This window comes from Ovis aries, chromosome 4, assembly GCF_016772045.2.
Source record: "Ovis aries strain OAR_USU_Benz2616 breed Rambouillet chromosome 4, ARS-UI_Ramb_v3.0, whole genome shotgun sequence".
Lineage (NCBI taxonomy): Eukaryota > Metazoa > Chordata > Mammalia > Artiodactyla > Bovidae > Ovis > Ovis aries.
Genome location: NC_056057.1, coordinates 65,420,919 through 65,443,154, shown reverse-complemented (window position 1 = coordinate 65,443,154; position 22,236 = coordinate 65,420,919). Strand labels below are relative to the sequence as shown.

General features: G+C 41.9%; 1 protein-coding gene across 1 annotated transcript; it reads right to left on the bottom strand.

Moving 5' to 3' along the window:
• Nucleotides 1–290: 290 nt before the first annotated feature.
• LOC101109351 (retinitis pigmentosa 9 protein homolog) lies at nucleotides 291–16,571 on the bottom strand. Its single transcript, XM_012176842.5, has 5 exons — nucleotides 16,238–16,571; nucleotides 8,461–8,491; nucleotides 7,075–7,204; nucleotides 1,604–1,665; nucleotides 291–877 (listed from the first exon to the last, which is right to left on the bottom strand). The coding sequence occupies exons 2-5, from the start codon at nucleotides 8,487–8,489 to the stop codon at nucleotides 724–726; spliced, it is 375 nt and encodes a 124-aa protein (XP_012032232.2). The 5' UTR covers nucleotides 8,490–8,491; nucleotides 16,238–16,571; the 3' UTR covers nucleotides 291–723.
• Nucleotides 16,572–22,236: the final 5,665 nt, after the last annotated feature.

Below are 22,236 nucleotides of genomic sequence, written 5' to 3'. Positions count from 1 at the left end.
GGATGACTTGATGAAAAATTAGTAAAATTGATAGCCATTGGGAAAGGGAACTAAATAGCTGGGGAAGAAAAGAGGAAAGTTTTTCATGATTAAAACCATATATACCTTATATATATTTCTGATTACACCTCACAGCTTGCAGGATGTTAGTCCGCCAGTCAGTGATTTGAACCCGGGCCACGGTGGTGAAAGCACAGAGTCCTACCCACTGGACTTGCCAGGGCATTCCCCTCATACACCTTCTAAATTTGGACATAAGTATATTATGATGGTTTAAAAATAAATGAGTATTTTTAAAATAAATAGTGAGCTTTTATTATCCTCAGCAGCACAGGGAAATCAAGCCCGAGCTCTACACAGGTAGCTCCACCCTGGAGGTGGAACCTACGGCAGCCCCACAGGAGCTCCTCAGAGACTCCCTTCATCTGGCCGCCCTGCCCGAGGCATTTCTAAGGAGTTGGGACCCACAGGGATCAGCAGGGAGGAGCAAAAGGGGAAAAGCTCTCCAGCCTGAAGTCAGGCGTGTCCAGAGCTAGCACCTGGCAACACACTACTCACATCCTCCCTGGAAGGCAGGGGAGAACCCGCACCTGGGCCTCCACAGCCCCTCCCTCTGGGCGTCTCTCCTGTTCCTCTCTGACTCCGTCTTCCTCCACGGGTCCTCTCATCTTTGGCCACAGTGTTTGGTTTTTGAGAAGAGAATGTTGAACAAGCCAGGCTCCATCATTCTGAGTCTGAACTCTCATTCGACTTGGAAGACTTATGCTTTCGTTTTTTTCTTCTTTTTCTTTTCTTGCGTTTCTGTTCTGAGGAACTGGAGCTGCTCCCATCGTCATCTGACGCTGAATCCTCCAGTAATTGTTTTGATTGTTGTATCCTAAACACATAAGATTGACGAAATAACCATATTCAAGTCAATGTAAACAATTTTTTTTTAGATAAAAATGTAAGAGCAGTAGAGAGGATGAAAGCTGTCACAAATAGTCACCTCATTAAAGACAGTACTGATGTTTACTTTTGCATATTTCCCCGTTCTTGGCTATATCCACGCCTATTTTACATGACTGTAACCAGTGTACAGGGGCTTCCCTGGTGGTGCAGAGGTTAAAGTGTCTGCCTGCAACGTGGGAGACCTGGGTTCAATCCCTGGGTACAAGCCATTTTGTATTCTCAGGTGAATACTAGGTAATCTCCTTCAACAATTACAATTCAATATCACCAATTTGAAAAAAACCCTCTTGTTTTTTCACCCTCTTTATTCATGTCTAATTTTTAACAGTAGCTCAGACCCTTAAAGACACTGGAGAAGGTAAAACATAAGAAAGAGACTCAATCACATAGTAGAGCTAGATATCACAGTGTGGGCTGCCAACATCAACTGTCTATGACGTGAGTGGGCTTGGCCAACTTTAACCCAAGCGGAACAGGCTGCCTGTGCATTCCCCACATACTGGTCTTTTCAGGCACCACTCCTGTTCTCCAAACATTTCACAATTAAAATACCATCTTCATTAAACCATTTCTGTAATACTGGAATGGCTGTTTCTAACTTTGTATGATTTCAGACTTTAAGAAGATATTGTTATTACCAGAACAGTCTCACCTTATATCCTTTTTGTGTCTTTTATTCTCTTGTATGATGTCATACATGGGATCTTCATGTGCCTTAAGGGTGAAAAAGGGTTGGATGAAAAAAGGGTTAAAGTTGGGTTAGGGTTGCTAGGTTGTTAGTTAATTAAACATTAAACCCCTAGGTTACTAAAAGCCAGTTATTCTTTTTCAATTTGGTTGTTCAAATGTTCTAATCCTTCCTAAGGGGCACCAGCACTGCCAACTCACTGAAGCTGTGAAAAGAATTTCCCAAATAGGAAGATATAGGAAGGCTAACCTGGTGGTCCAGTGGTTAGAACGCTGCACTTTTCACTGTGGAGGCCCTAGGGTTAACCCCTGATCAAGGAATAGGATCCCGCAAGCCACACAATGCAGCCAAAAGGAAAAAAATACAGGATTGGGGGCAGGAGGAGAAGGGACGACAGAGGATGAGATGGCTGGATGGCATCACTGACTCGATGGATGAGAGTCTGAGTGAACTCCAGGAGTTGGTGATGGACAGGGAGGCCTGGCGTGCTGCGATTCATGGGATTGCAGAGTCGGACACGACTGAATGACTGAACTGAACTGAACTATAAAGAAATAAACCATAGCAGAATCATGAAATATTATTCAAGGAAGAAATATTGAAGCAATTCTCTTTGTTCTATGTGGATACATGACCATGAAATATTAATAGTATTAAGAAAAACAAGTGAATTATAAAATCACATATAGGGGGACTTCCCTGGTGGTTCAGTGGCTAAGACTCTGCTCTCCCAATGCAGGGGGCCTGGGTTCAATCTCTGGTCAGGGAACTAGACCCCACATGCCACAACTGGTTCAGCTAAATAATAAATACCAAAAAAAAAATCATATATAAGAATGAAACATTTATAGATATACAAAAATATATAAGTCTCCCAAAGTCTGGAAATATACTGGAGGTATAGATAATTTTAAATTATTTGAATTTCTTAAAAATAAGAACACATGTATGGGAAATGTTATGGTATGTGAATTATCTTGTTTTATTTTTTATCGTGTTTTAAAAAAGAATAAACATTTATAATAGAAATTTTAGATACTGTCAGAAAATTGTTTTAAAAAAGTTGATTACTTCACTACCCAGAGATAACAGTAACATTAACATGTGGTGTCTCTTTCTTGTTTTTTTTCTCTTGTTTTGGGGGGTTTCTTTTTTGCCATCCTATGCAGTCTGTGGGATCTTAGTATCACAACCAGGGATTGAACCTGTGCCCACATCAATGAAAGCACCAAGTCCTAACCACGACCACCAGGGAACTCCCTGGTCTCTTTTTCAATCATTACTCATAATTTATGAAAAATCATAATCATACTATATAAAATTCTATTACTTTTCATTTACACTTTCATGAACATGTCCCCATGATATAACACATTCTTCTAAGCCACAATTCCTAATGGCTAAATAATCTGTTACAGTAATTTATGTCGGTATTTAATTTATCTTGGTATGTTGAACTATTAGTTGTTTTCCATTTTTCTTTAGTTTTCATTTTTCTAAACATATAAATTATAATGAAAACTATCCTGCTGCTGCTGCTGCAGCTGCTAAGTCACTTCAGTCGTGTCCGACTCTGTGCGACCCCATAGATGGCAGCCCACCCAGGCTCCCCTGTCCCTGGGATTCTCCAGGCAAGAACACTGGAGTGGGTTGCCATTTCCTTCTCCAATGCATGAAGGTGAAAAGTGAAAGTGTCCGACCCTCAGCGACCCCATGGACTGCAGCCTACCAGGCTCCTCCATCCATGGGATTTTCCAGGCAAAAGTACTGAAGTGGGGTGCCATTGCCTTCTCCGGAAAACTATCCTATACACACGTAAATAGTTGTGTATATACTAATGTTCTCTTATACTCTTAAGGTAAATTCTTATAAGTAGGATTTCTGAATCAAAATGAGTATCCTTAAAGTTTCTGGGATTTATTGCCAAACTATGTTCTATGGTATCTGTAAAAATTGTTACTCCACTAGAAGTGGAATGATTGATGTCAAAATAAGTTATATCAGATTATTAGAATGAAAACACAGCATCTTAAATGTCATAAAAACCGGAGAATGTCTGTTGACTCCAGTCTGATTTATGCTAACCTCAGTACAGCCAGAAAGCTGCATACTTTACTTGATAGAAGCAGTTACTGAATTTACACCCCTGGGAAGTGACTGTTAAAATAATATGAGGAAATGATAGATTTTTTTACTGTCAAGTAAAGAGTATATACAATTTATATATACATTTCTAGCTTATAGTTTAAAGATACAATCTTTAGGTAAAGCCTGGAAAACTAAAACCCTATTTTAGCTATGAAACATGTTTTCGTTTAATACAATAACTTTAAAAAAGTGATTGAATAAATAACAATGTCTGCTTCAGAAAAAGAATTACTTTTCCCAGGTATAAGCAAATAACACTTTAATGAGAAGTTAATTTTTTTAAAAGAATCTGTCTCACAAATGTACAGGCATAATACCTTGTTCTTTATTGTACTTGGCAGATACTGCATTTTTTTTAATCGAAGGTTTGTGGCAACTCTGTGTCGAGCAAGTCAGTCAGCATCCTGTTTCCAAGAGTACTTGCTTACTGCATGTCACATTATGGTAATTCTCACCATATTTCAAACTTTTTCATTATTGTTACGTTTGTTAGGGTGATCTGCAATCAGTAATCTTTGAAGTTAGTACTGTAGCCTTCTGAAGGCACAGATGATGGTTAACAATTTTTAGCAAGAAAGTATTTTAAATTGTTATGTACTTTGTTTTTTAGACAGAATGCTGTTGCATACTTAACCAATTACAGTATAGTGTAAACATGACTTTTATATGTATTGAGAAATAAAAAAATTTGTCATTCACTATATTGTGATATTCATTTCTAGATATTGCTAGAACCAAACCTGCCTTATCTCCGAGGTATGCCTGTAACTTAACACAAATGTGGTTAACACCAGACACTTTGACTGAATGGCTCTGGGAATGTATTTTGTGTGAATTTCCAGTTCACTGATTACAGCCTAATTCACTGATATTCACTGTCTCTGATATATGTAAATTGATATGGTGGGGCTCTAGTTACTACTCTGAACTATTTTAACTTTTGGTTGCCTTTGATAAAAAAAAAAGGGCATTCTTTGTCCCCTGTTCAGTGACTATACCGTTTACAGCACCAGCCTGAAAACAAAAATATAAAAGGAAATATTTCTGTAAGATAGCACAGTTTCCTTTAAAGAAGACAAAGAATTGGTAGATCATATCAAAGTTTTTCTTCATTAAACTCCGATTCTAAAAACAAATGCAATCAATGAATGAACCATGTAAGATCCTAAAAAACAAAGGAAAACTTGCGATTGGGTTATGTCCCAATAAACCCATTGTATGTTGAAAATATCGTAGGTCAAAAATGCACTTTAATGCACCTAACCTACTGAATATCATAGCTTAGCCTAGCTTAAATGCACTCATAACACCTATTGATACATTAGCCTGCAGTTGGGCAAAATCATCTAACATAAGGGCCTCCCAAGTGGCTCAGCAGTAAAGAATCTGCCTGCAATGCAAGAGCTACAAGAGACACAAGTTCAATCCCTGGGTCAGGAAGATCCCCTGGAGAAGGGCATGACAACCCACTCCAGTATTCTTGCCTGGAGAATCCCAATAAAAAGAGGAGCCTGGTGGGCTACAGTCCATGGGGTTGAAAAGAGTCAGACATGACCAAAGCGACTTAGCAATGGCAATCTAACACAAAGCCTATTTTATTGAATAAAAAGCCTATTTTATAACAAAGTATTGAATTTCTCATGTAATTTATAAATGGATGTATGAATTCATTTACATATAATATATCCAAAAAAGCCAAATTGATAAAAACAGTAGATTAATGGCTATCTGGGGCTGAAATGGTGATTAACGGGAAAGAGTCCTGAGGGATCTTAATGGGAGGATAAAATTTTCTAAAACTTATTTATGGCAATAAACAAATATACTCAGTAGTTAACTAAAAAAAAATCACTGTTTAAAATGAGTGAACTTCATAATATCTATATTAAACTGCAATAAAGCATTTCAAAAGGCCACAAACCCAAACATACAGAGAAAAACTTGTAAGAGTCAAATGCAAAAAAATTTTGTATATCACAATGCAGTAAACACTAAAATGAACAGACACCAGAAAATTCACTTCTAAGGCACCAGCGGGGAGAACTGAGAATCAACTCAATTTTTCTTTGCAGAACCTCCAAAGAGCTCAGGAATTGAGCTTTGAGCACCAGATACTGTTGAATGTAAGGGTAAAGGAGGAGCTGAAATAATGAGGACTGATTAAAAGTCCAAGGGTAACTCTTACTAGCCCTGGTAGAAGTTATTGTCTGAAAAAGGTAAATCATAGGATCTCTGGCAAAAGGACATCAGATACACGTGAAGGCAAGGTGCGACAGTAAATACAGAAGATTATGGGAACACATTAAAAAAAGCAGACGGCAAGATTTCCCAGCCTTTTTGCTCCAGTTACATTCCACAACACTAGCAGCTTGCCCTTCACCCTCCATGGAGGAGCCGCCTTCTCTGGGAAAATACAACCCAGCCCTAGAAGAAAAACCTACAGGTCCTGACCTCATAAGTTCTCAGTTGGACAGACTAGAAAGATCACCCTCCAGTGAAACTCAACAAGCCCTACTCACACACTTAGAGCTTCCAACAACTTTTTATCTCCCAGTGATGAGTAAGAATCACTGTGATTGCCAGTCTTCAAGATGGACACCAAAATCCCTAAAAAACATGCCCTCAGGTATTCCCTGCAATGCTGAATAAAGCTAATTGTTTACCCAGCAACCTAGGTACTGGGAAAGGATGGTGTGGAATGGAGGCAAAGAAACATGAACTGCTATTTTAATTGTGTGCATGAAGAATCTCTGTACAAACAAATGTCTTTAAAGGCAGCAGTACCCCTTCTTCAAATGCCATCTTATGCTGGTGTGGTGGATGGTGTGCACACAGCTCCACCTGGTCCAGACCCACCCTGTGTGGCCCAGAGCTCCTCTCAGGTCATCTGGATAAACAAACACCACTAATGAGGACACGCTGAGGTGAGACCCAAGGAGACCCCAGGTGACCCCCAATGCATCCTTCGTCCCCCATGGCATTTCTACATGGAATATCCTTTCTGTTACAGGAATATTACTGAAGCATAGACTCTGCAAGCAGCTACAGTCCTGTGGAAGATCACTGCCCTTGCAGCCAGAAGCCCTGGAGTCAAGGCGCTGCTCTGCCACTTACCCTAGACACTGACTAACACATGGAAGGCGGCTTCCTCATCTGTCGCCTAGAGATCATGCCCTGACTTCAACAGCATGGTGTGAGAGTGAATTAAAAGGAGTGAATTCGTTTGTAAACAGTGGTCTATAACTTGCGTGAACTGAGTCTGTTACTTGAAACCCGTCCACACTCACACTGCATGACTTTGACTTCTTTCCCGAGTGGCATCCAAAGTCCTTTGGTTGGTGCGTGGGCCAGAAATTCCCTGGCATGTTCATTGCCTGGGACATCTGGTATACAGTCTTCTGGCTTAGTCTCATCTTCCTGAAAAAGGAAACAGTGTGTAAGCTCTATGGCAAAAAAAGCGCCAGAGCTCTCCTCCTACCCGCTTGAGAACACAGCACTGCCTGGCTTGCTCATGGGCTGGAGACCCCTATGTCATCACGTTATCCTCTGAAGAGCTAGAAAGACAGAGTATAACTGAGAAAGAAAATGGAAGTAACTATTCCAGAAGAGCTGCTGCTGCTGCTGCTGCTAAGTCGCTTCAGTCGTGTCCGACTCTGTGCGACCCCATAGACAGCAGCCCACCAGGATCCCCCGGCCCTGGGATTCTCCAGGCAAGAACACTGGAGTGGGCTAGCCTACCACAAAAACAAAGTAGCTGTTCTTAGAGAAAAGTCACTGTTGTTTACACAGGCATGATCTGTGAGCTCCAAATTCTAATTCCAGATCACAAAAATTAGATTCTAAGATCACAAAAAATTTTCTAACTTAGAAACTTTGTGGAATGAGGCAGAAGATAGAATTAAACAAATAAGGTTTTCTGGAACAATAAAAATAATATATCAGAGTAAAATAGATTATTAGACCTTGAAGACCACTGTCATGTTTTATAACCTCATACATCCTGTATTTGTGAGATGCATTTTTACCACCAAATAACTGCACTGTATAATTAAAGTGCTGTTTTTTTAATTATGATTTTTTCATGTTTCCATGAATATTAAATTTATAATAGAAGAATATTTTCTAAAAAATTTCTTTTTAAGTTAAAAGTTACCAAACAGAAAAGGTTACTTTGGCCTTAAGTCCTCTAAGTCTCACTCCCAGAGAAACACACGGACACTGTGGCCGGGGAGCTGGGGGGTGCTGGGGGAGGGACTCTGCACCAGGCGGGGCTGGACTGGATGGATGCACATGTCCTCAGGGCCCACTGTTCTCTGAACTGCTGACAGTCAAGAAAGCAGCAGTGGAGCACCAGAGAAGGAACATGGGGCAGCAGAGCTCTGAGAAGACGCAGTCGCAAGGGAGACAGAAAGAGGGGGGGCGAGTGCTGAGGACACCCAGCGGGCCTGCAGTGGTGTCTCAGGGACAGGCACGAGGCAGATTAAACTTCTGCAAAGGCACAGACTATGACAAGCCCAAAGTGCACGAACTGACTGCCATCTGCAGAGGAGAGACAGGACTACCGCAAAGGAGCTTCAAACCTGAAGCAGCTGTTTTTCATAACAAGTGACTGAGTCTGAGCTCTGGTCAAATCTGTCTCAGAGAAAAACCAAAAATACAAACTTTACACTGACCTTGATAAACTCAGGAGGAGGTTCCTCATAACTAGAAGGAAAAAAAAAAACAAACACAAAACACTGATCATCAACCATGTTTACAGGAATATAACACATTTCAATCAGCAAAAAGCATCAATAGGCCAAAATGAAAAGGTGTTGTTGTTGTTGTTTTTTCAGTAAAAACTGAAAACATTATAACTAAAACAGTTAATAAAATATGCCCAGCAGTCAGAAGTCCCAAATAAATAAACTGATGCTATACCACATCCTACTGGGTTGTAGAACTTAAATTCACTGAAATAATAACTTGGTGTCTTGGCATGATTTTATTTTTGGAAGAATCAAGAGATTGCAGGGAAAATGTGATGTAAAAAGAGCTTTGAGTTAATTATGGTTCCAATCTGTCATTCCACTTGTGGGTGATTTGTGTGTGTGTGTGAAGTCACTCAGTCGTGTCCGACTCTCTGCGACCCTGTGGACTGTAGCCCGCCAGGCTCCTCTGTCCATGGGATTCTCCATGGACAGAGTGGGTGATTTACCTATCATAATTTTCAACTTCCATGACACTGAGAGGGTCATGGGGATGGGGACTGTGCAGGGGGGAGGGAGCGAAGCCAGAGGGAAGGGCCTGTTGTAGCAGAAGGAAGGGGTTGACCTGTCCCAGAGGCTCCTCTCCCACTCCCCACCCACCAGCTTCAGATTCAAGATCCTCCCTGAAAGGCCTGGCCTGGCCTTCCAGTGGGCTGAGTGGGCTATGGGGATACTGTCTGCTGCTCAGCAGCCTGACTGCCCTCTGACCTCTCAGGACTCAGGTCTCCTGCTCAGTGCCGGGATAATAGGTGACACTCAGTGAAGAACTACTGCTAGAGAAGCAGGCGACTGTGTGCAAATGTAGTTTCCCTTCCACCAGCACAGCTCTCAGACCCCAGGGTCCTGAGAAAGCAAATCATGCCCGTGCTCCCAACTCATTTCCACTTGTCACTGCCCTGCTGAAACTTCCAGAAAAGGCTTCTGGATGCCAGATCTAGAAAAGTAGCACCAAATGCTCATGTTCATTTTTAAGTACTGACACACTACCTACTCCCTATTAAACACACTGTGTGGGTGTTTGGGTTTAATTGTGAATGCCCAAGGGACCAAAAACAAAAATGAGAATGAAAACAAAGAAACAGGACAACGGAACATGCCAGGTCTGTTCAGTGCTTCTGTAAGAAATATCCAACTGAGGACATCTGGACACTGTGGCTGGTTTAAAATTGTGTCTTGACTCCAGAAACTTGGAAACACACATGGGAGCTTTACCACTGATGCACCCAGATGGTGAGAGCCAGGATGACTAATTTTCCACATTTTCTATAATGAAGATGTGTTACTTTATGACCAGGGGGGAAATGTTCAAAATGTGAACTAGATATCCATATGGGACAGTCTCCATAAGTTTAAATTTTTAAAAAAGGGGAGTGAAGAGCAAACCATTACATTTGGAGTGATTTTTTTTTTTTTTGCCACACTAGGCAGCTTGTGGGATCTTAGTTCTCCAACCAGTGATCAAACCCAGGGTCCCGGCAGTAAGATCCCTGAGTCGTAACTACTGGACTGCCAGGGAATTCCCTTGGTATTTGTGTGTATGGGCAAAAGGAGTCATCATGTGGCCATCACACACCCACCTTTGTTATACATATAGACTGTCTCTGGAAGGATATCTAAAAAACTGGCTTGTCTCTAAGGAGGGGAACTAAGGATCATATAAATGGGAGAGTCTTTATTATTCATTCGATTTGCATTTGCATGCACAGGTATTAACTTGCAAAATGCTTTCTAATTACACCAGAAAAGCAAAATCAGTGGTATCTTCATTACAGCCATGTTGGTGTAAGCCCAGGTTAATATATTTCCGAAAGAAAACTGAAGGTAACAGGGACTAAGAAAAATGGAGCCTGAAATATGCTTTATATAGACAGAGGAAGCTCTGCCCCTGAAGACTACATAGCAAACAACCAGGCATGAAGAGACTTAGCTTTTTATGTGTGGGACACTGCTTTTCCAAAGTAAATGCTTGAAATATTTTCTAACAGAAAGTGGAGAGATGATAACAGTTCATCAGCATCCATTCATTAGAAACATTAATGCTATGCCTTATGCATAGAGACCAAAAGGAGACTGCTGGTACCAGCATAAACCAACTGATCCAGGAATACATCCTTTGAGCCACAAGAGTTATACAAACAACAACATATGGCCAACAAACTGAAATCCAAATTACTGAAAAAATATGTAACTATTGATGCCAAAATGAAAAGGAGTGTGAAGGGACTAGACATTTTGAAATCTATTATTAGCAATGGCTTCCCTAAAAAGTCCATTTTACAACTGTTTTCATAAGTTTAAAGGAAGGCGGTTGATGGTTTTTCCTCAGGCTAAACAATTCATTACTTTAACATATTAAAACAAGAGAAGCAAGGTAAAGTGTAAGAAAATGGCCAGTGGAGATTGAAGAGGGTACATCAGGGACAAAGGATTTCAATTCAATTTCTGAAAAAACAAACAAACTGTGGGGCCTGCCATTTAATAAAATTGCAGACTGAACAACATGCTTAATTTTTTTTTTGTTATAACAACAATAAACAAATTTAAAAGGTAGAAAGCTACAAAGGAATCTTCAGCAGAGACAACATCAGAGGAAGATTTCAACTAATCTGGGCAAGTGGAAGGAAGAAAAAACTGATTTCTGTCTGTGTAGGAAGTTAGTCTTCAGGAGATGGGGTTAGGGAATGTGGACATGGAGTGGCTGAAGCCACCAGTTTTTTCCTCCTTCCTTATATCCAGGAAACTGCCCACCCAACCTGTGAAGGTGACAGCAGATTAGTGCCCTCTGAGCATAGCTGAGGATGGGGGTGATAGTGAGTGTGGGCTGAAAATCGATGCTGAATGGAAGTTTGTATGAACTCAAGACACTCAGCCTTCTCCTTTCCAACCCACCCAGAAAGCTTGCATCTAAGCATAGATCCCCAGACTGAAGGGTCTTCTCTAGAGAAGCTGAAGAGCCCTAAAAAAAAATCTTTACCCACAGCCTGATCTTCCTCTAGTGAGACTACGCAGTCAATGAACAAGCACCTTCCCTCTCTGTCTCATACGTGGATGCTTGTCAAAGGGTGTTACAGGGCCTCACTCTTAAATATGAGTAGACACCCAGATATCCAGGCATTAGGGGGGAAAACTCTAAATGGAAGACAGATCAAAAGAAAAGGCAAATACAAAGGCAATGGAAGGAGCAGAAAATAAAGAAAAATTAATGAGTATCCTCGAAGAAGAAACAAGAAAGGATGTTATGGACAAATAATGCTCAGAATGAGAAAAAGTTCTTGAATTGAGAAATACAAGAGCAGAATTTTAAAAATATGTGCAATAGAAGAAACAGAAGATAAATCTACAAAATAGATTGAAGAGTCAAAGGGATAAACAACTGGGAATAAAAGATAATTACAGGATCGACAGAAATCCAACAGAAAGAAAAAGAAAAGGAGAAAAAGAAATCAAAACATAGTATACTTATTTAATATACCCATGAAATGTCAAAAGATGAAAAGAAACTTGTAAAAAAGACACACATAAGCTTCAGAATGGCAAAAATAAATGGAAGTAAAGTTGCCAAAGCTTTAAGAGTAGAGTTAAGGCTGAGCACGTAACCTATAAAAGAAAGGGAATCACAGTGCCATCAGACTCCTTAGCAATTCTGAAAAGTACACGCCACCTTCAAAACTGAGTGAAAATAATTTTTGACCTAGAGTTCTATACCTCACCAAATTATGAAGTTTAAAGACAGAATAAAGACATTGTCAGATATGCAAGGCGTCAAAAAATTTACCTCCAATACACTCTTTCATGGGAAATTACAGAATGTGCTTCAGCAAAATATGGGAGTAAAGACAGAAGGAGGAACAGATGCAATCCAGGAATGGGATAAAAGACAGGATATTGGTGAAAGAAGTTCCAGGATAATGGTTGCACTCCAGGTCTAGAAAGTAACGAAGGATTACTGGAGGATAAAAGATGAAAGATCCAAGTGAAAAATAAAATAATTGATTATCTAGATAAGAATACATGGGGAAAGTATTTTCAGCTTTTGAAGCCTCAGGGGAAAAATAGCACTTGATAATAGTATAGGAAGTCGCTCAGTCATGCCCAACTCTTTGTGACCCCATGGACTGTAGTCTACCAGGCTCCTCATCCGTCCATGGGATTTTCCAGACAAGAGTACTGGAGTGGGTTGCCATTTCCTTCTCCAGGGGGATCTTCCTAACCCAGAGATCAAACCCTGGTATTTTGCATTGTAGGCGGACGCTTTTACCATCTGAGCCACAGGGAAGTCCCTGGTGTGAAAAGAAGAGAAGCAAAAAGCAAAGGAGAAAAGGAAAGATAGACCCATTTGAATGCAGAGTTCCAAAGAACAGCAAGGAGAGATAAGAAAGCCTTCCTCAGTGATCAATGCAAAGAAATAGAGGAAAACAGTACAATGGGAAAGACTAGAGATCTCATCAAGAAAATTAGAGATACCAAGGGAACATTTCATGCAAAGATGGGCTCAATAAAGGACAGACATGGTATGGACCTAACAGAAGCAGAAGATATTAGAAGAGGTGGCAAGAATACACAGAAGAACTGTGCAAAAAAGATCTTCACGACTCAGATAATCACGATGGTGTGATCACTCACCTAGAGCCAGATGTCCTGGAATGTGAAGACAAGTGGGCCTTAGGAAGCATCACTACAAACAAAGCTAGTGGAGGTGATGGAATTCCAGCTGAGCTATTTCAAATCCTAAAAGATGATGGTGTGAAAGTGCTGCACTCAAAATGCCAGCAAATTTGGAAAACTCAGCAGTGGCCACAGGACTGGAAAAGGGCAGTTTTCATTCCAATCCCAAAGAAAGGCAATGCCAAAGAATGCTCAAACTACCGCACAATTGCACTCATCTCACACGCTAGTAAAGTAATGCTCAAAATTCTCCAGGCCAGGCTTCAACAATATGTGAACCGTGAACTTCCAGATATTCAAGCTAGTTTTTAAAAAGGCAGAGGAATCAGAGATCAAATTGCTAACATCCGCTGGATCATTGAAAAAGCAAGAGAGTTCCAGAAAAACATCTATCTCTGCCTTACTGACTATGCCAAAGCCTTTGTGTGGATCACAATAAACTCTGGAAAATTCTTCAAGAGATGGGAATACAGATCACCTGACCTGCCTCTTGAGAAATCTGTACGCAGGTCAGGAAGCAATAGTTAGAACTGGACATGGAACAACAGACTGGTTCCAAATAGGACAAGGAGTACATCAAGGCTGTATATTGTCACTATGTTTATTTAACTTATGTACAGAGTATATCATGAGAAATGCTGGGCACAAGCTGGAATCAAGATTGCCGGGAGAAATATCAATAATCTCAGATATGCAGATGACACCACCCTTATGGCAGAAAGTGAAGAAGAACTAAAGAGCCTCTTGATAAAAGTGAAAGAGGAGAATGAAAAAGTTGGCTTAAAGCTCAACATTCAGAAAACGAAGATCATGACATCTGGTCCCATACTTCATGGCAAATAGATGGAGAAACAGTGGAAATAGTGGCAGACTTTATTTTTCTGGGCTCCAAAATCACTGCAGATGGTGACTGCAGCCATGAAATTAAGAGACACTTGCTCCTTATGACCAACCTAGACAGCATATAAAAAGCAGAGACATTATTTTGCCAACAAAGGTCTGTCTAGTCAAAGCTATGGTTTTTCCAATAGTCATGTATGGATGTGAGAGTTGGACTATATAAAGAAAGCTGAGTGTTGAATTGATGCTTTTGAACTGTGGTATTGGAGAAGACTCTTGAGAGTCCCTTGGACTGCAAGGAGATCCAACCAGTCCATCCTAAAGGAAATCAGTCCTGAATATTCATTGGAACAACTGATGTTGAAGCTGAAACTCCAATACTTTGGCCACCTGATGCAAAGAGCTGACTCATTTGAAAAGACCCTGATGCTGGGAAAGATTGAAGGCAGGAGGAGAAGGGGATGACAAAGGATGAGATGGTTGGATGGCATCCCCAACTCAAAGGACATAAGTTTGAGTAAACTCCGGGAGTTGGTGATGGACAGGGAGGCCTGGCGTGTTGCAGTCCATGGGGTTGCAAAGAGTCGGAAACGACTGAGCAACTGAACTGAACTGAACTGAATAGTATAAGAAGCAAATGAAAAATTGAGGCTATTACTATTCAAAAGGCAACAGTTATACTAGAAAACAAGAAAATCATACCGTTTGACTCAAAAACAAGCAACACTGCATAATTATAACAATGTTAGTACTCACATTGATTAGGGAAGTTATTACATCATAATGGAGCTCAATCGGAAGGATGGAAACAGAAAGGGCAAATAGGAGAACTAAATCTTTACAAGAAGTTAATAGCTAATGTCTAAGAGTGTTGAATCAACAAAAGCAGTATAAGCACACAATTTAGAAATGTGCAGTTAAATCCAAGAAGTGAAACCTAAAAGCGTTTGCATATGGAAGTCTTGGCCCTGTTAGGAGAGAACTGGGGGTAGAGGGTTGTACAGGGAACTATGGGGGCGAATGAGGAGTGTGGCAACCCACCACTATTTTTTTGTACGATTTTTAGTAAATACTATTAATATTTGCGTTTTTAAGCTATATACAAGTACTACTCTGATATAAATTAAACTTTATGAAAATCAAACACAACTCTGAACTAGAAAAAGCAAACATGTTCATAGCCTAGCCAGTTTTAAACCTGTGAAACTGGAAAAATCGCATTGGTCTGAGAATTGAGTACACCTCAATTCTGCTGTAGCTTTGTTGGCTAAACAGGTCAGTGACTTAATCACTGAGCCTCCATTTTCTCACCTATAAAATGTTATCATCTTCCTCCTGTCTGTGAAAAAGTTCTGTGAGCTTCAAAATAAACATGTAGAGTATTAACCACCATCTGGCATCTTATAGTTAAAGATACTGAGCGCTGAGCGGGCCTCAGTCCTGCCTGAGTCCAGGGTGTCTAGAAGGAGCCAGGACTGTGGCTGCTAGCAATGCAGCTCCTGTATCATCCACAACCATTACTCACTGAGGCGAAATTCAGCTCAAGAGCCACACTGAAAAGTACAAGTCAGGCTTCAAGGAACCAAGCATTTTGTATCAAAGCTCCCAGAGGTGAAGGAGAAGGATTAACCCTTTGAGGACCTTTCCTGACATGTCTGTCTTAGCAATCATGAGAAAGCAGGCAATGAGAAGTGCCTGAAACAATTCAAATAACTAACTGAAAATCAAACTTAGGAAAGTTCGACTTCTAAAGCTGATTACAGGATGACAGAAACAGAAAAGAACCGAAAGGGTCGTTAATCCAACTTTCCACCTGATGTCTATTTAAATCTCCTTTACAACCCACCCTTCTCTCAGTGGTCATCTGGACTCTCCTCCAATCCTCGGGAGCTGGGGGAGCACACTGCCTCTTAAGTCAGGCTGACACGGGTCCTAATTCTCCTTGGGCTGGAACTGGCCTCCTAGTAGCTTTCATTCTTATCCCTGGTTAAAAATCCTAAGGACCAGAGAGAACAAGTCTACTCTCTCTTCTACCTGACAGCTCCTCCCGAGTAGTTAGGAGCCAGGCCCTCACCCCACTTTACTTCTCTTCACTTTACCCCACGAACTGTAACGGGAGTGGGCTTTCTCTTCCCTTATTAACAGCAGAAGATGGAAAGGATGGGGCTTTTAACCCGTTCACAGCGCGCCCCCTGACCTGAGAGCGGGAAGGACCAGGGCACTCAGGGGGCACTTCTGGATTCAGTCCTGACCAAGCACCGTCGTTTTCTGCCGGGGAAGCGCCCGCCGCCGCAGCTCGAGTCCCCGGACGAGGCTCGGGGGAGGAGCCTCCCTCCCTCCAGCCAGCCGCTGGGAGTCTAGGGTCCCGCCGCCCGGAATCAAAACCGGCTTCGTGGGGCCGCGAAGACAGCACTTCCTGCCTGCCGCGTCCGCCGGGCCCCGCAGCAACCTCTCCTCCCGCCGCCCCACGCCCGATTTCATCGCCGAGGCCACCGGTCCCCGCCTCCTCCCGCAGCTCAGCGGGACGGACTGCCTCCCGGCGGCGCAGCCTTAAGTCCGCACTCGGAGCGCCAAAAACCTGCGGTGGGGTCAGCGGGTGCCGCAAGCCGGAGCGCGCCCCCTTGCGAAGGCCGGGAGCCCCGGAGCCTAGGATGCTGCAGGGGGAGCTTGAACTCCCACTTGGTTCTCTGAAAGTATTTCTCCTGAAGCCTTCAGGGATGTAAGCCGTCAGTTGCATTGAAGCCACCATGCTAAGAAAAAGCCTAAACTAACAAGCGGGAAAGATCGAAAGCAGGAGGAGAAGGGGACGACGGAGGATCAGATGGTTGGATGGCATCACCGACGCAACAGACATGAGTTTGAGTAGGCTCCGGGAGTTGGTGATGGCCAGGGAAGCCTGGCGTCCGGTAGTCCATGGGGTCGCAAAACGTCGGATACGACTGAGCGACTGAACTGAACTGAACAACTGGGGAGAGATCACGTAAAGAGGCCCTAAGGCTCCATAAAAAATGAGATGTCAGGTCAGACCCCACTGCCTAACCACACTCTACCCCTAGTGAGAGGACTCCTTGGTGCATGCCAGAGATACAGTGGCTCACAGCAACCAAGCTAGACCAGAACTGTTTTCCCCATCTTGGGGAGGCTTTGTGGCCGACCAGTTATGTGCCTAAAGTAAAAGAAAAGAAAATGGAAGAAGGAAAAAAGAAAAAGAAAAGACAACAAACAGTATTTAAACACAACAGGTGACCTTATAGCGTGCAAGCAAATAATCTGAAAACTTTAGTATGTACTTCTATGCAGAAAGCAATTGTGTTGGATTTTTCTCACTTGCAATTGATAAAAGTCAATTCAAAGTCAGTTTGCCTAACACAGTGATTTGATCTCTCAGCAAGAAGACCTGGGGATTGATAATTACATTTTAGCAAATATTAGTAAAAATTCTTTTGAAGACAACAGTGGACCAAAATCCAAATCGAATTGTTCTTTTTTTTTTCTGCAGTACCTCCCCACATGTGGGATCTTAATTCCCTGACCAGGGATGGAAACTGTTCCCCCTGCACTGGAAACTCTTGAGTCTTGACCATTTGACTGCCAGGCAAGTCCCCAAATGAAACTGTTCTAAGAAAATAAAATTCAGGAATTTATTGACTTACACATGTGAAATGTCATAGGATAAAACTTCAGGAATGGCTGGATCTAGGTGCTAAAATGTTATAGTTGGCAAGTTCTCTCTCAGCTTTACTTTCCTTTGTATTGCTTCATTCTTTGCAGTTTCTCCCATGTGGGGAAAAAGATGGCCACTGGAAGCCAAAGATGGCCAACAAATTAGCAGTCCTAGATGGAAGAAACTTTCCCTTTCTCAGTTTCAGTAAGAATTCCATGTATTATACTCATTGCCTTAGCAATTCTTTATTACCCAGGGCCATCTCTCACATTCAGTCCCATTTTCTGATTGTGATAAACTCAGTATAATAGCATCTAGTAAGCAATGAAACAAACGGGAATTCTTACCCTGGTGGTTATGATTCTGAATCATTATTATTACCTATCATACTTTGTTTATGCTTATAGCATCTGGAGGGGTGTGCAGGTACAGTTCATTTCCAGAAATAGAGAGTAAAGCGATTATTACCCAACCGTGAATATACATGGAGTCACCCTTCAGTTTGTACCAGGGCACCTAGCCCAGTGAGTGAGAGATGCTTTCTTTGTTGTCTCTCCCTATTCTAGCCTCAGCTTCAGGCTTTTCTACCCCTCTGCTTCATCCTAAGATAGCAGATTCACCCTCAAATCCAACAAGAGGGTCTTGGTGTTGGTCTAATTATAGAGGGGTGTCTGTATCTAGTCCTGACTGTGTTACTGGATAGGTTTGAAGCCTTTTTTCCCCCTAGATGTTTGTTTATTTCTGGCTGTGCTGGGTCTTTGTTGGTGCTTGGACTTTTCTCTAGTTGTGGCGAGTGGGGGCTGCTCTCTTGTGGTGCACGAGCTTCTCACTGTGGTGGCTTCTCTTGCAGAGCATGGGCTCTAGAGTGATCAGGCTTCAGTAGTTGCAGCACGTGGGCTCAGTAGTTATGGTGCATGGGCTTTAGATGCCCCACTGCATATGGAATCTTCCCAGATCAGGGATCGAACCTGCGCACCCCAGCACCCCCCAGATCCCGGCACTGACAGGCATATTTTTAACCACTGGACCACCAGGCAAGTCCTATTTCTAATCATTTCAACTGGCATTCTATTTAGTCACTAATAGGATTGGAGGAAAAATTACAGGCAACGTGTTTTCTTTGGTGCTTGGAAGGGGAAAAGGAGACAGCTAACATAATTAGCAATCCGTGGCAAAAAACTGGTTGACAAACCAATTGCCATTCCCCCTTCATTTCCTTGCTCACACCACTCTGGCTTTGTACAAGACACTTAGGTGGCCATCTACTTCAGGGGAGGCCCTTTCCCTCCTCTCTGGAAATGAATCTTAAAAATCACTTAAACCATATATATTATCTCTCAAGAGCTCTGGATGGGAAGCAACTGCAGGAGTGGTTAATGAAGTGTCTCTAGAACAACCTCAGGTGGTCTGAGGGCTTCTTTTCCTTCCCTCCTCAGGGGGTTTGCTGCTGCCCCTTGTGATTACAAGATGCCTGCCCTAGATCCAGCTACCACCTACAGAGAACACCATCCTGAGGCAGAAAGGGAACCTTTTATCTTTCCAAGTATCATTTATTCAGAGCAAGGACAGCATTTCCAGAAACCCTCCCTCCTACTGCCCTCCCATCATGCCTCATTGACTGAAATTGCATCCCATGCCCATTGCTAATCTATCTATCAGTGGAAGAGAAACTGCATTACTATGATTGGTTTAAGACTAATTGAGTTTTCTATTACTCATGGATATATGTTATTCCTTACATTTCCATATTACTTTGCAGATTTCCACCCCTCCTAAACTGCTTCACTTGATCCTCACAGAGACTCTATGGAGATAGGCAAGATATCTTACAAATAAGGAAAGTGATGCTCAGAGAATAGGGGGATGGGTGGCCCTACAAGCAGGTCGGTCTGATTTCTAGTCTAGGATTTTCCATCAAACCACATGGCAACTCCAAGTGTGTTGTCCAATACTGAAGGTGGGAGACTTTCTTGGAAAATCCTGGGAAGGGAGAGAAGACATTGCTACTTCACATTTGCCTCAGGTCAGTTCAGAGGAATACTGGCCTTCTCTTTATCCCCAGTTCAGTATGTACCAAGCTAAAGTTAATAGCTTCCATAGCTTAGCCTTCAGGGTTTACTGCTTTTGGAAGATCTGATTCATGCATGAATCCTTCCTTATTTCAGGCTCAATGAAAAGTGGAATTCTTTCTTTAGTGCCCTGCTTTACTTGCCAGATTATGTTTGTAATTTTCCCACTAACTTCTTGTATGGAGCTGGATTGAAAGAACCTTTGAAGCTCCAACATTCTGGCCCCCTGATGTGAAGAGCTGAGTCATTGGAAAAGACCTTGATGCTTGGAAAGATTGAGGGCAGGAGAAGGGACGACAAAGGATGAGATGGTTGGATGGCATCACTGACTCGATGGACATGAGTTTGAGCAAGCTCTGAGAGCTGGCGATGGACAGGGAAGCCTGGTGTGCTTCGGTCAGTCCATGGGGTTGCAAAAAGTCAGATATGACTGAGTGACTGAACTGAACTGAGAAAGAACCTAGTTTTCTGATACTCATTCAGACCGATCCTATTTCAAATCGCCCTTCAGTTCTTCCTCCAGGACACTCCACACCTCCATCCCAGACTCAGACCTTTTGTGTATTTCTCCTATTATGTCCTTGCCTCGATTGTGTCACACATCCTCTTGTTCCCTGGCTCTGTTCTCTCACTGATTCTCATCTTCTACTTTCCCCTTCTTGATATCTTTCTCGCTTCTCCCCCCACCCTTTTAAAAAATTCCAGTACCTTTCCCTTCTTTCCGGTTCCTGTCTCTCACCAACCTGCCTCTTTCCCCTATCTTTACCTTTCTGAGCTTTTAGTCTACTGTTGACTCTTCTTGACTGGATTCTCAGTTTTTAAACTTGGCCAGTTCTCACAATGTCACCCCCAGTTTAATGGAAATCTTTTTTTTTTTTTTAATTTCAGCTTGATTTTATCAGTTCTTAGGTTGATGGTATCAGTAATGCCAAGAGGTAAATTTTCTCTTTAGCAGATTGCTACAGAAATCCAGTTCAAAGAATGTCGGTTAGGTTTTAAAGAGACGTTGTAGAGTACACATACTGTTTGATCAGATAATTAACATTTTAAAAGGGATAACAAGGGAATTCCCTGGTGGTTCAGTGGTTGGGGTCACTGCTTTCACTGCTGTGGGCCCAAGGTCAATCACTGGCTATGCAACATGGCCAATAAATAAATAAATAAAAGGAATGACTAGAAATCAATGACTAGAAATCACTGGGAAGTACTACAAGGCAAAGTGGAAGTGGCAATCACTGCCTGACCTGCGTCTTCCTGCGTCTGTCTTCTTTTGCATGCTGAAGTGTCTCCTCTCTTACAGGATCACAGAATTTTAGGATTGGAAGTCTTAGAAATCAACCCCTTCATTTTGCAGATGAAGAAACCGAGGCCCAGCTAGGTGGCATGTGTTGCCCACAGTCACAAGGAAGGGCAAGATTCCTGACTGGAACCAGGCTGACTTTTTGGTTTGTTTCTATGTAAAACCTGGCAGAGTTATTAAAAACCATAAAGAACTAATGAAAAGTACATAGAAGGAAGCAAATCATTACCCCAAATTCAACTTACCGGTGGTTGAATTGTATTAGTAGGTTTTCTATTTCGATAAAATAAGCTCTATTACGAATAATGGACATTTTTTTTTTTAGTGCTACATGTAGCTTCTCATTAGATCCTGGATCTAATAAAATCTATAACACTCTAATAATTTTTAAAAAATTATCACATTTTATCTTCATCTTACAGAGGACACTGACTTAACTTGCAGGTCACCTAGACAGTCCACATTTTTTTTTTTCCTTTAATAAGGTGGATTCAATTTACTCACCATGTTAGCATTTTTGCATTTCTAGTTAGAGATTAGGTTGCTACCCAGCTTCTCTCTCCCTTGCTATCTTTGCCAGGTTTTGGTATTGGGATTGTTTGCTTCCCAAACAAGTTGACAAACCTTTGGTGATTTGCTTTCATTAGTCCAAGTTTCAATAAATAAGAACTAACAATTCTAAACTAAGAATGCGTTTAACTACTCTAGTAAATTTCCCCGCAGAATCTGGGTCTGTAATGTGAAGTCTTAACTAGCTTAGTCACGGGGTGGGACCATGTGGGATGTTTGCTATTAAGTATCACTCACATCTTAAAACTTTTGCCTGAGCAACTGTCACGGAGTCTCCCCTTTCCTCTAAGTATTAAAAGAAAATCCTGGGGAAAGAAATCTCGAAGATGGCTTCAGTCTGTTTTAACGTAGAATCCAGCCTTGAAACTAAGTTTTTTTAAAAAGAAGTTTTCCTCCCTTCCCAAATCAGCAAAGGGTAACTGGATCCGCGGCCACGTAGAGCCTCTAGGGGCCCTAAATCCGGAGTCTCTAGGGGTAGGCAGAGATCCGCGGGTTTGCCTGGGCCAGAAGTCTTTCTCTTCTAACTGTATATCGCAGCCCAATCCCAAAGAGTTCTTGATTTCTCCCTCGGGGACTGGTCCCTTTGAACTTCC

Bases quoted from the DNA above. Each gene is read 5' to 3' on its own strand.
- LOC101109351 (XM_012176842.5), bottom strand. From the start codon at position 8,489: ATGAGGAACCTCCTCCTGAGTTTATCAAG. The intron at 7,205-8,460 runs GTCAGTGTAAAG...TTCCTTTTTCAG, and splicing joins CTCCTCCTGAGTTTATCAAG to GAAGATGAGACTAAGCCAGA. The intron at 878-1,603 runs GTGAGACTGTTC...TTATGTGTTTAG, and splicing joins AGACACAAAAAGGATATAAG to GATACAACAATCAAAACAAT.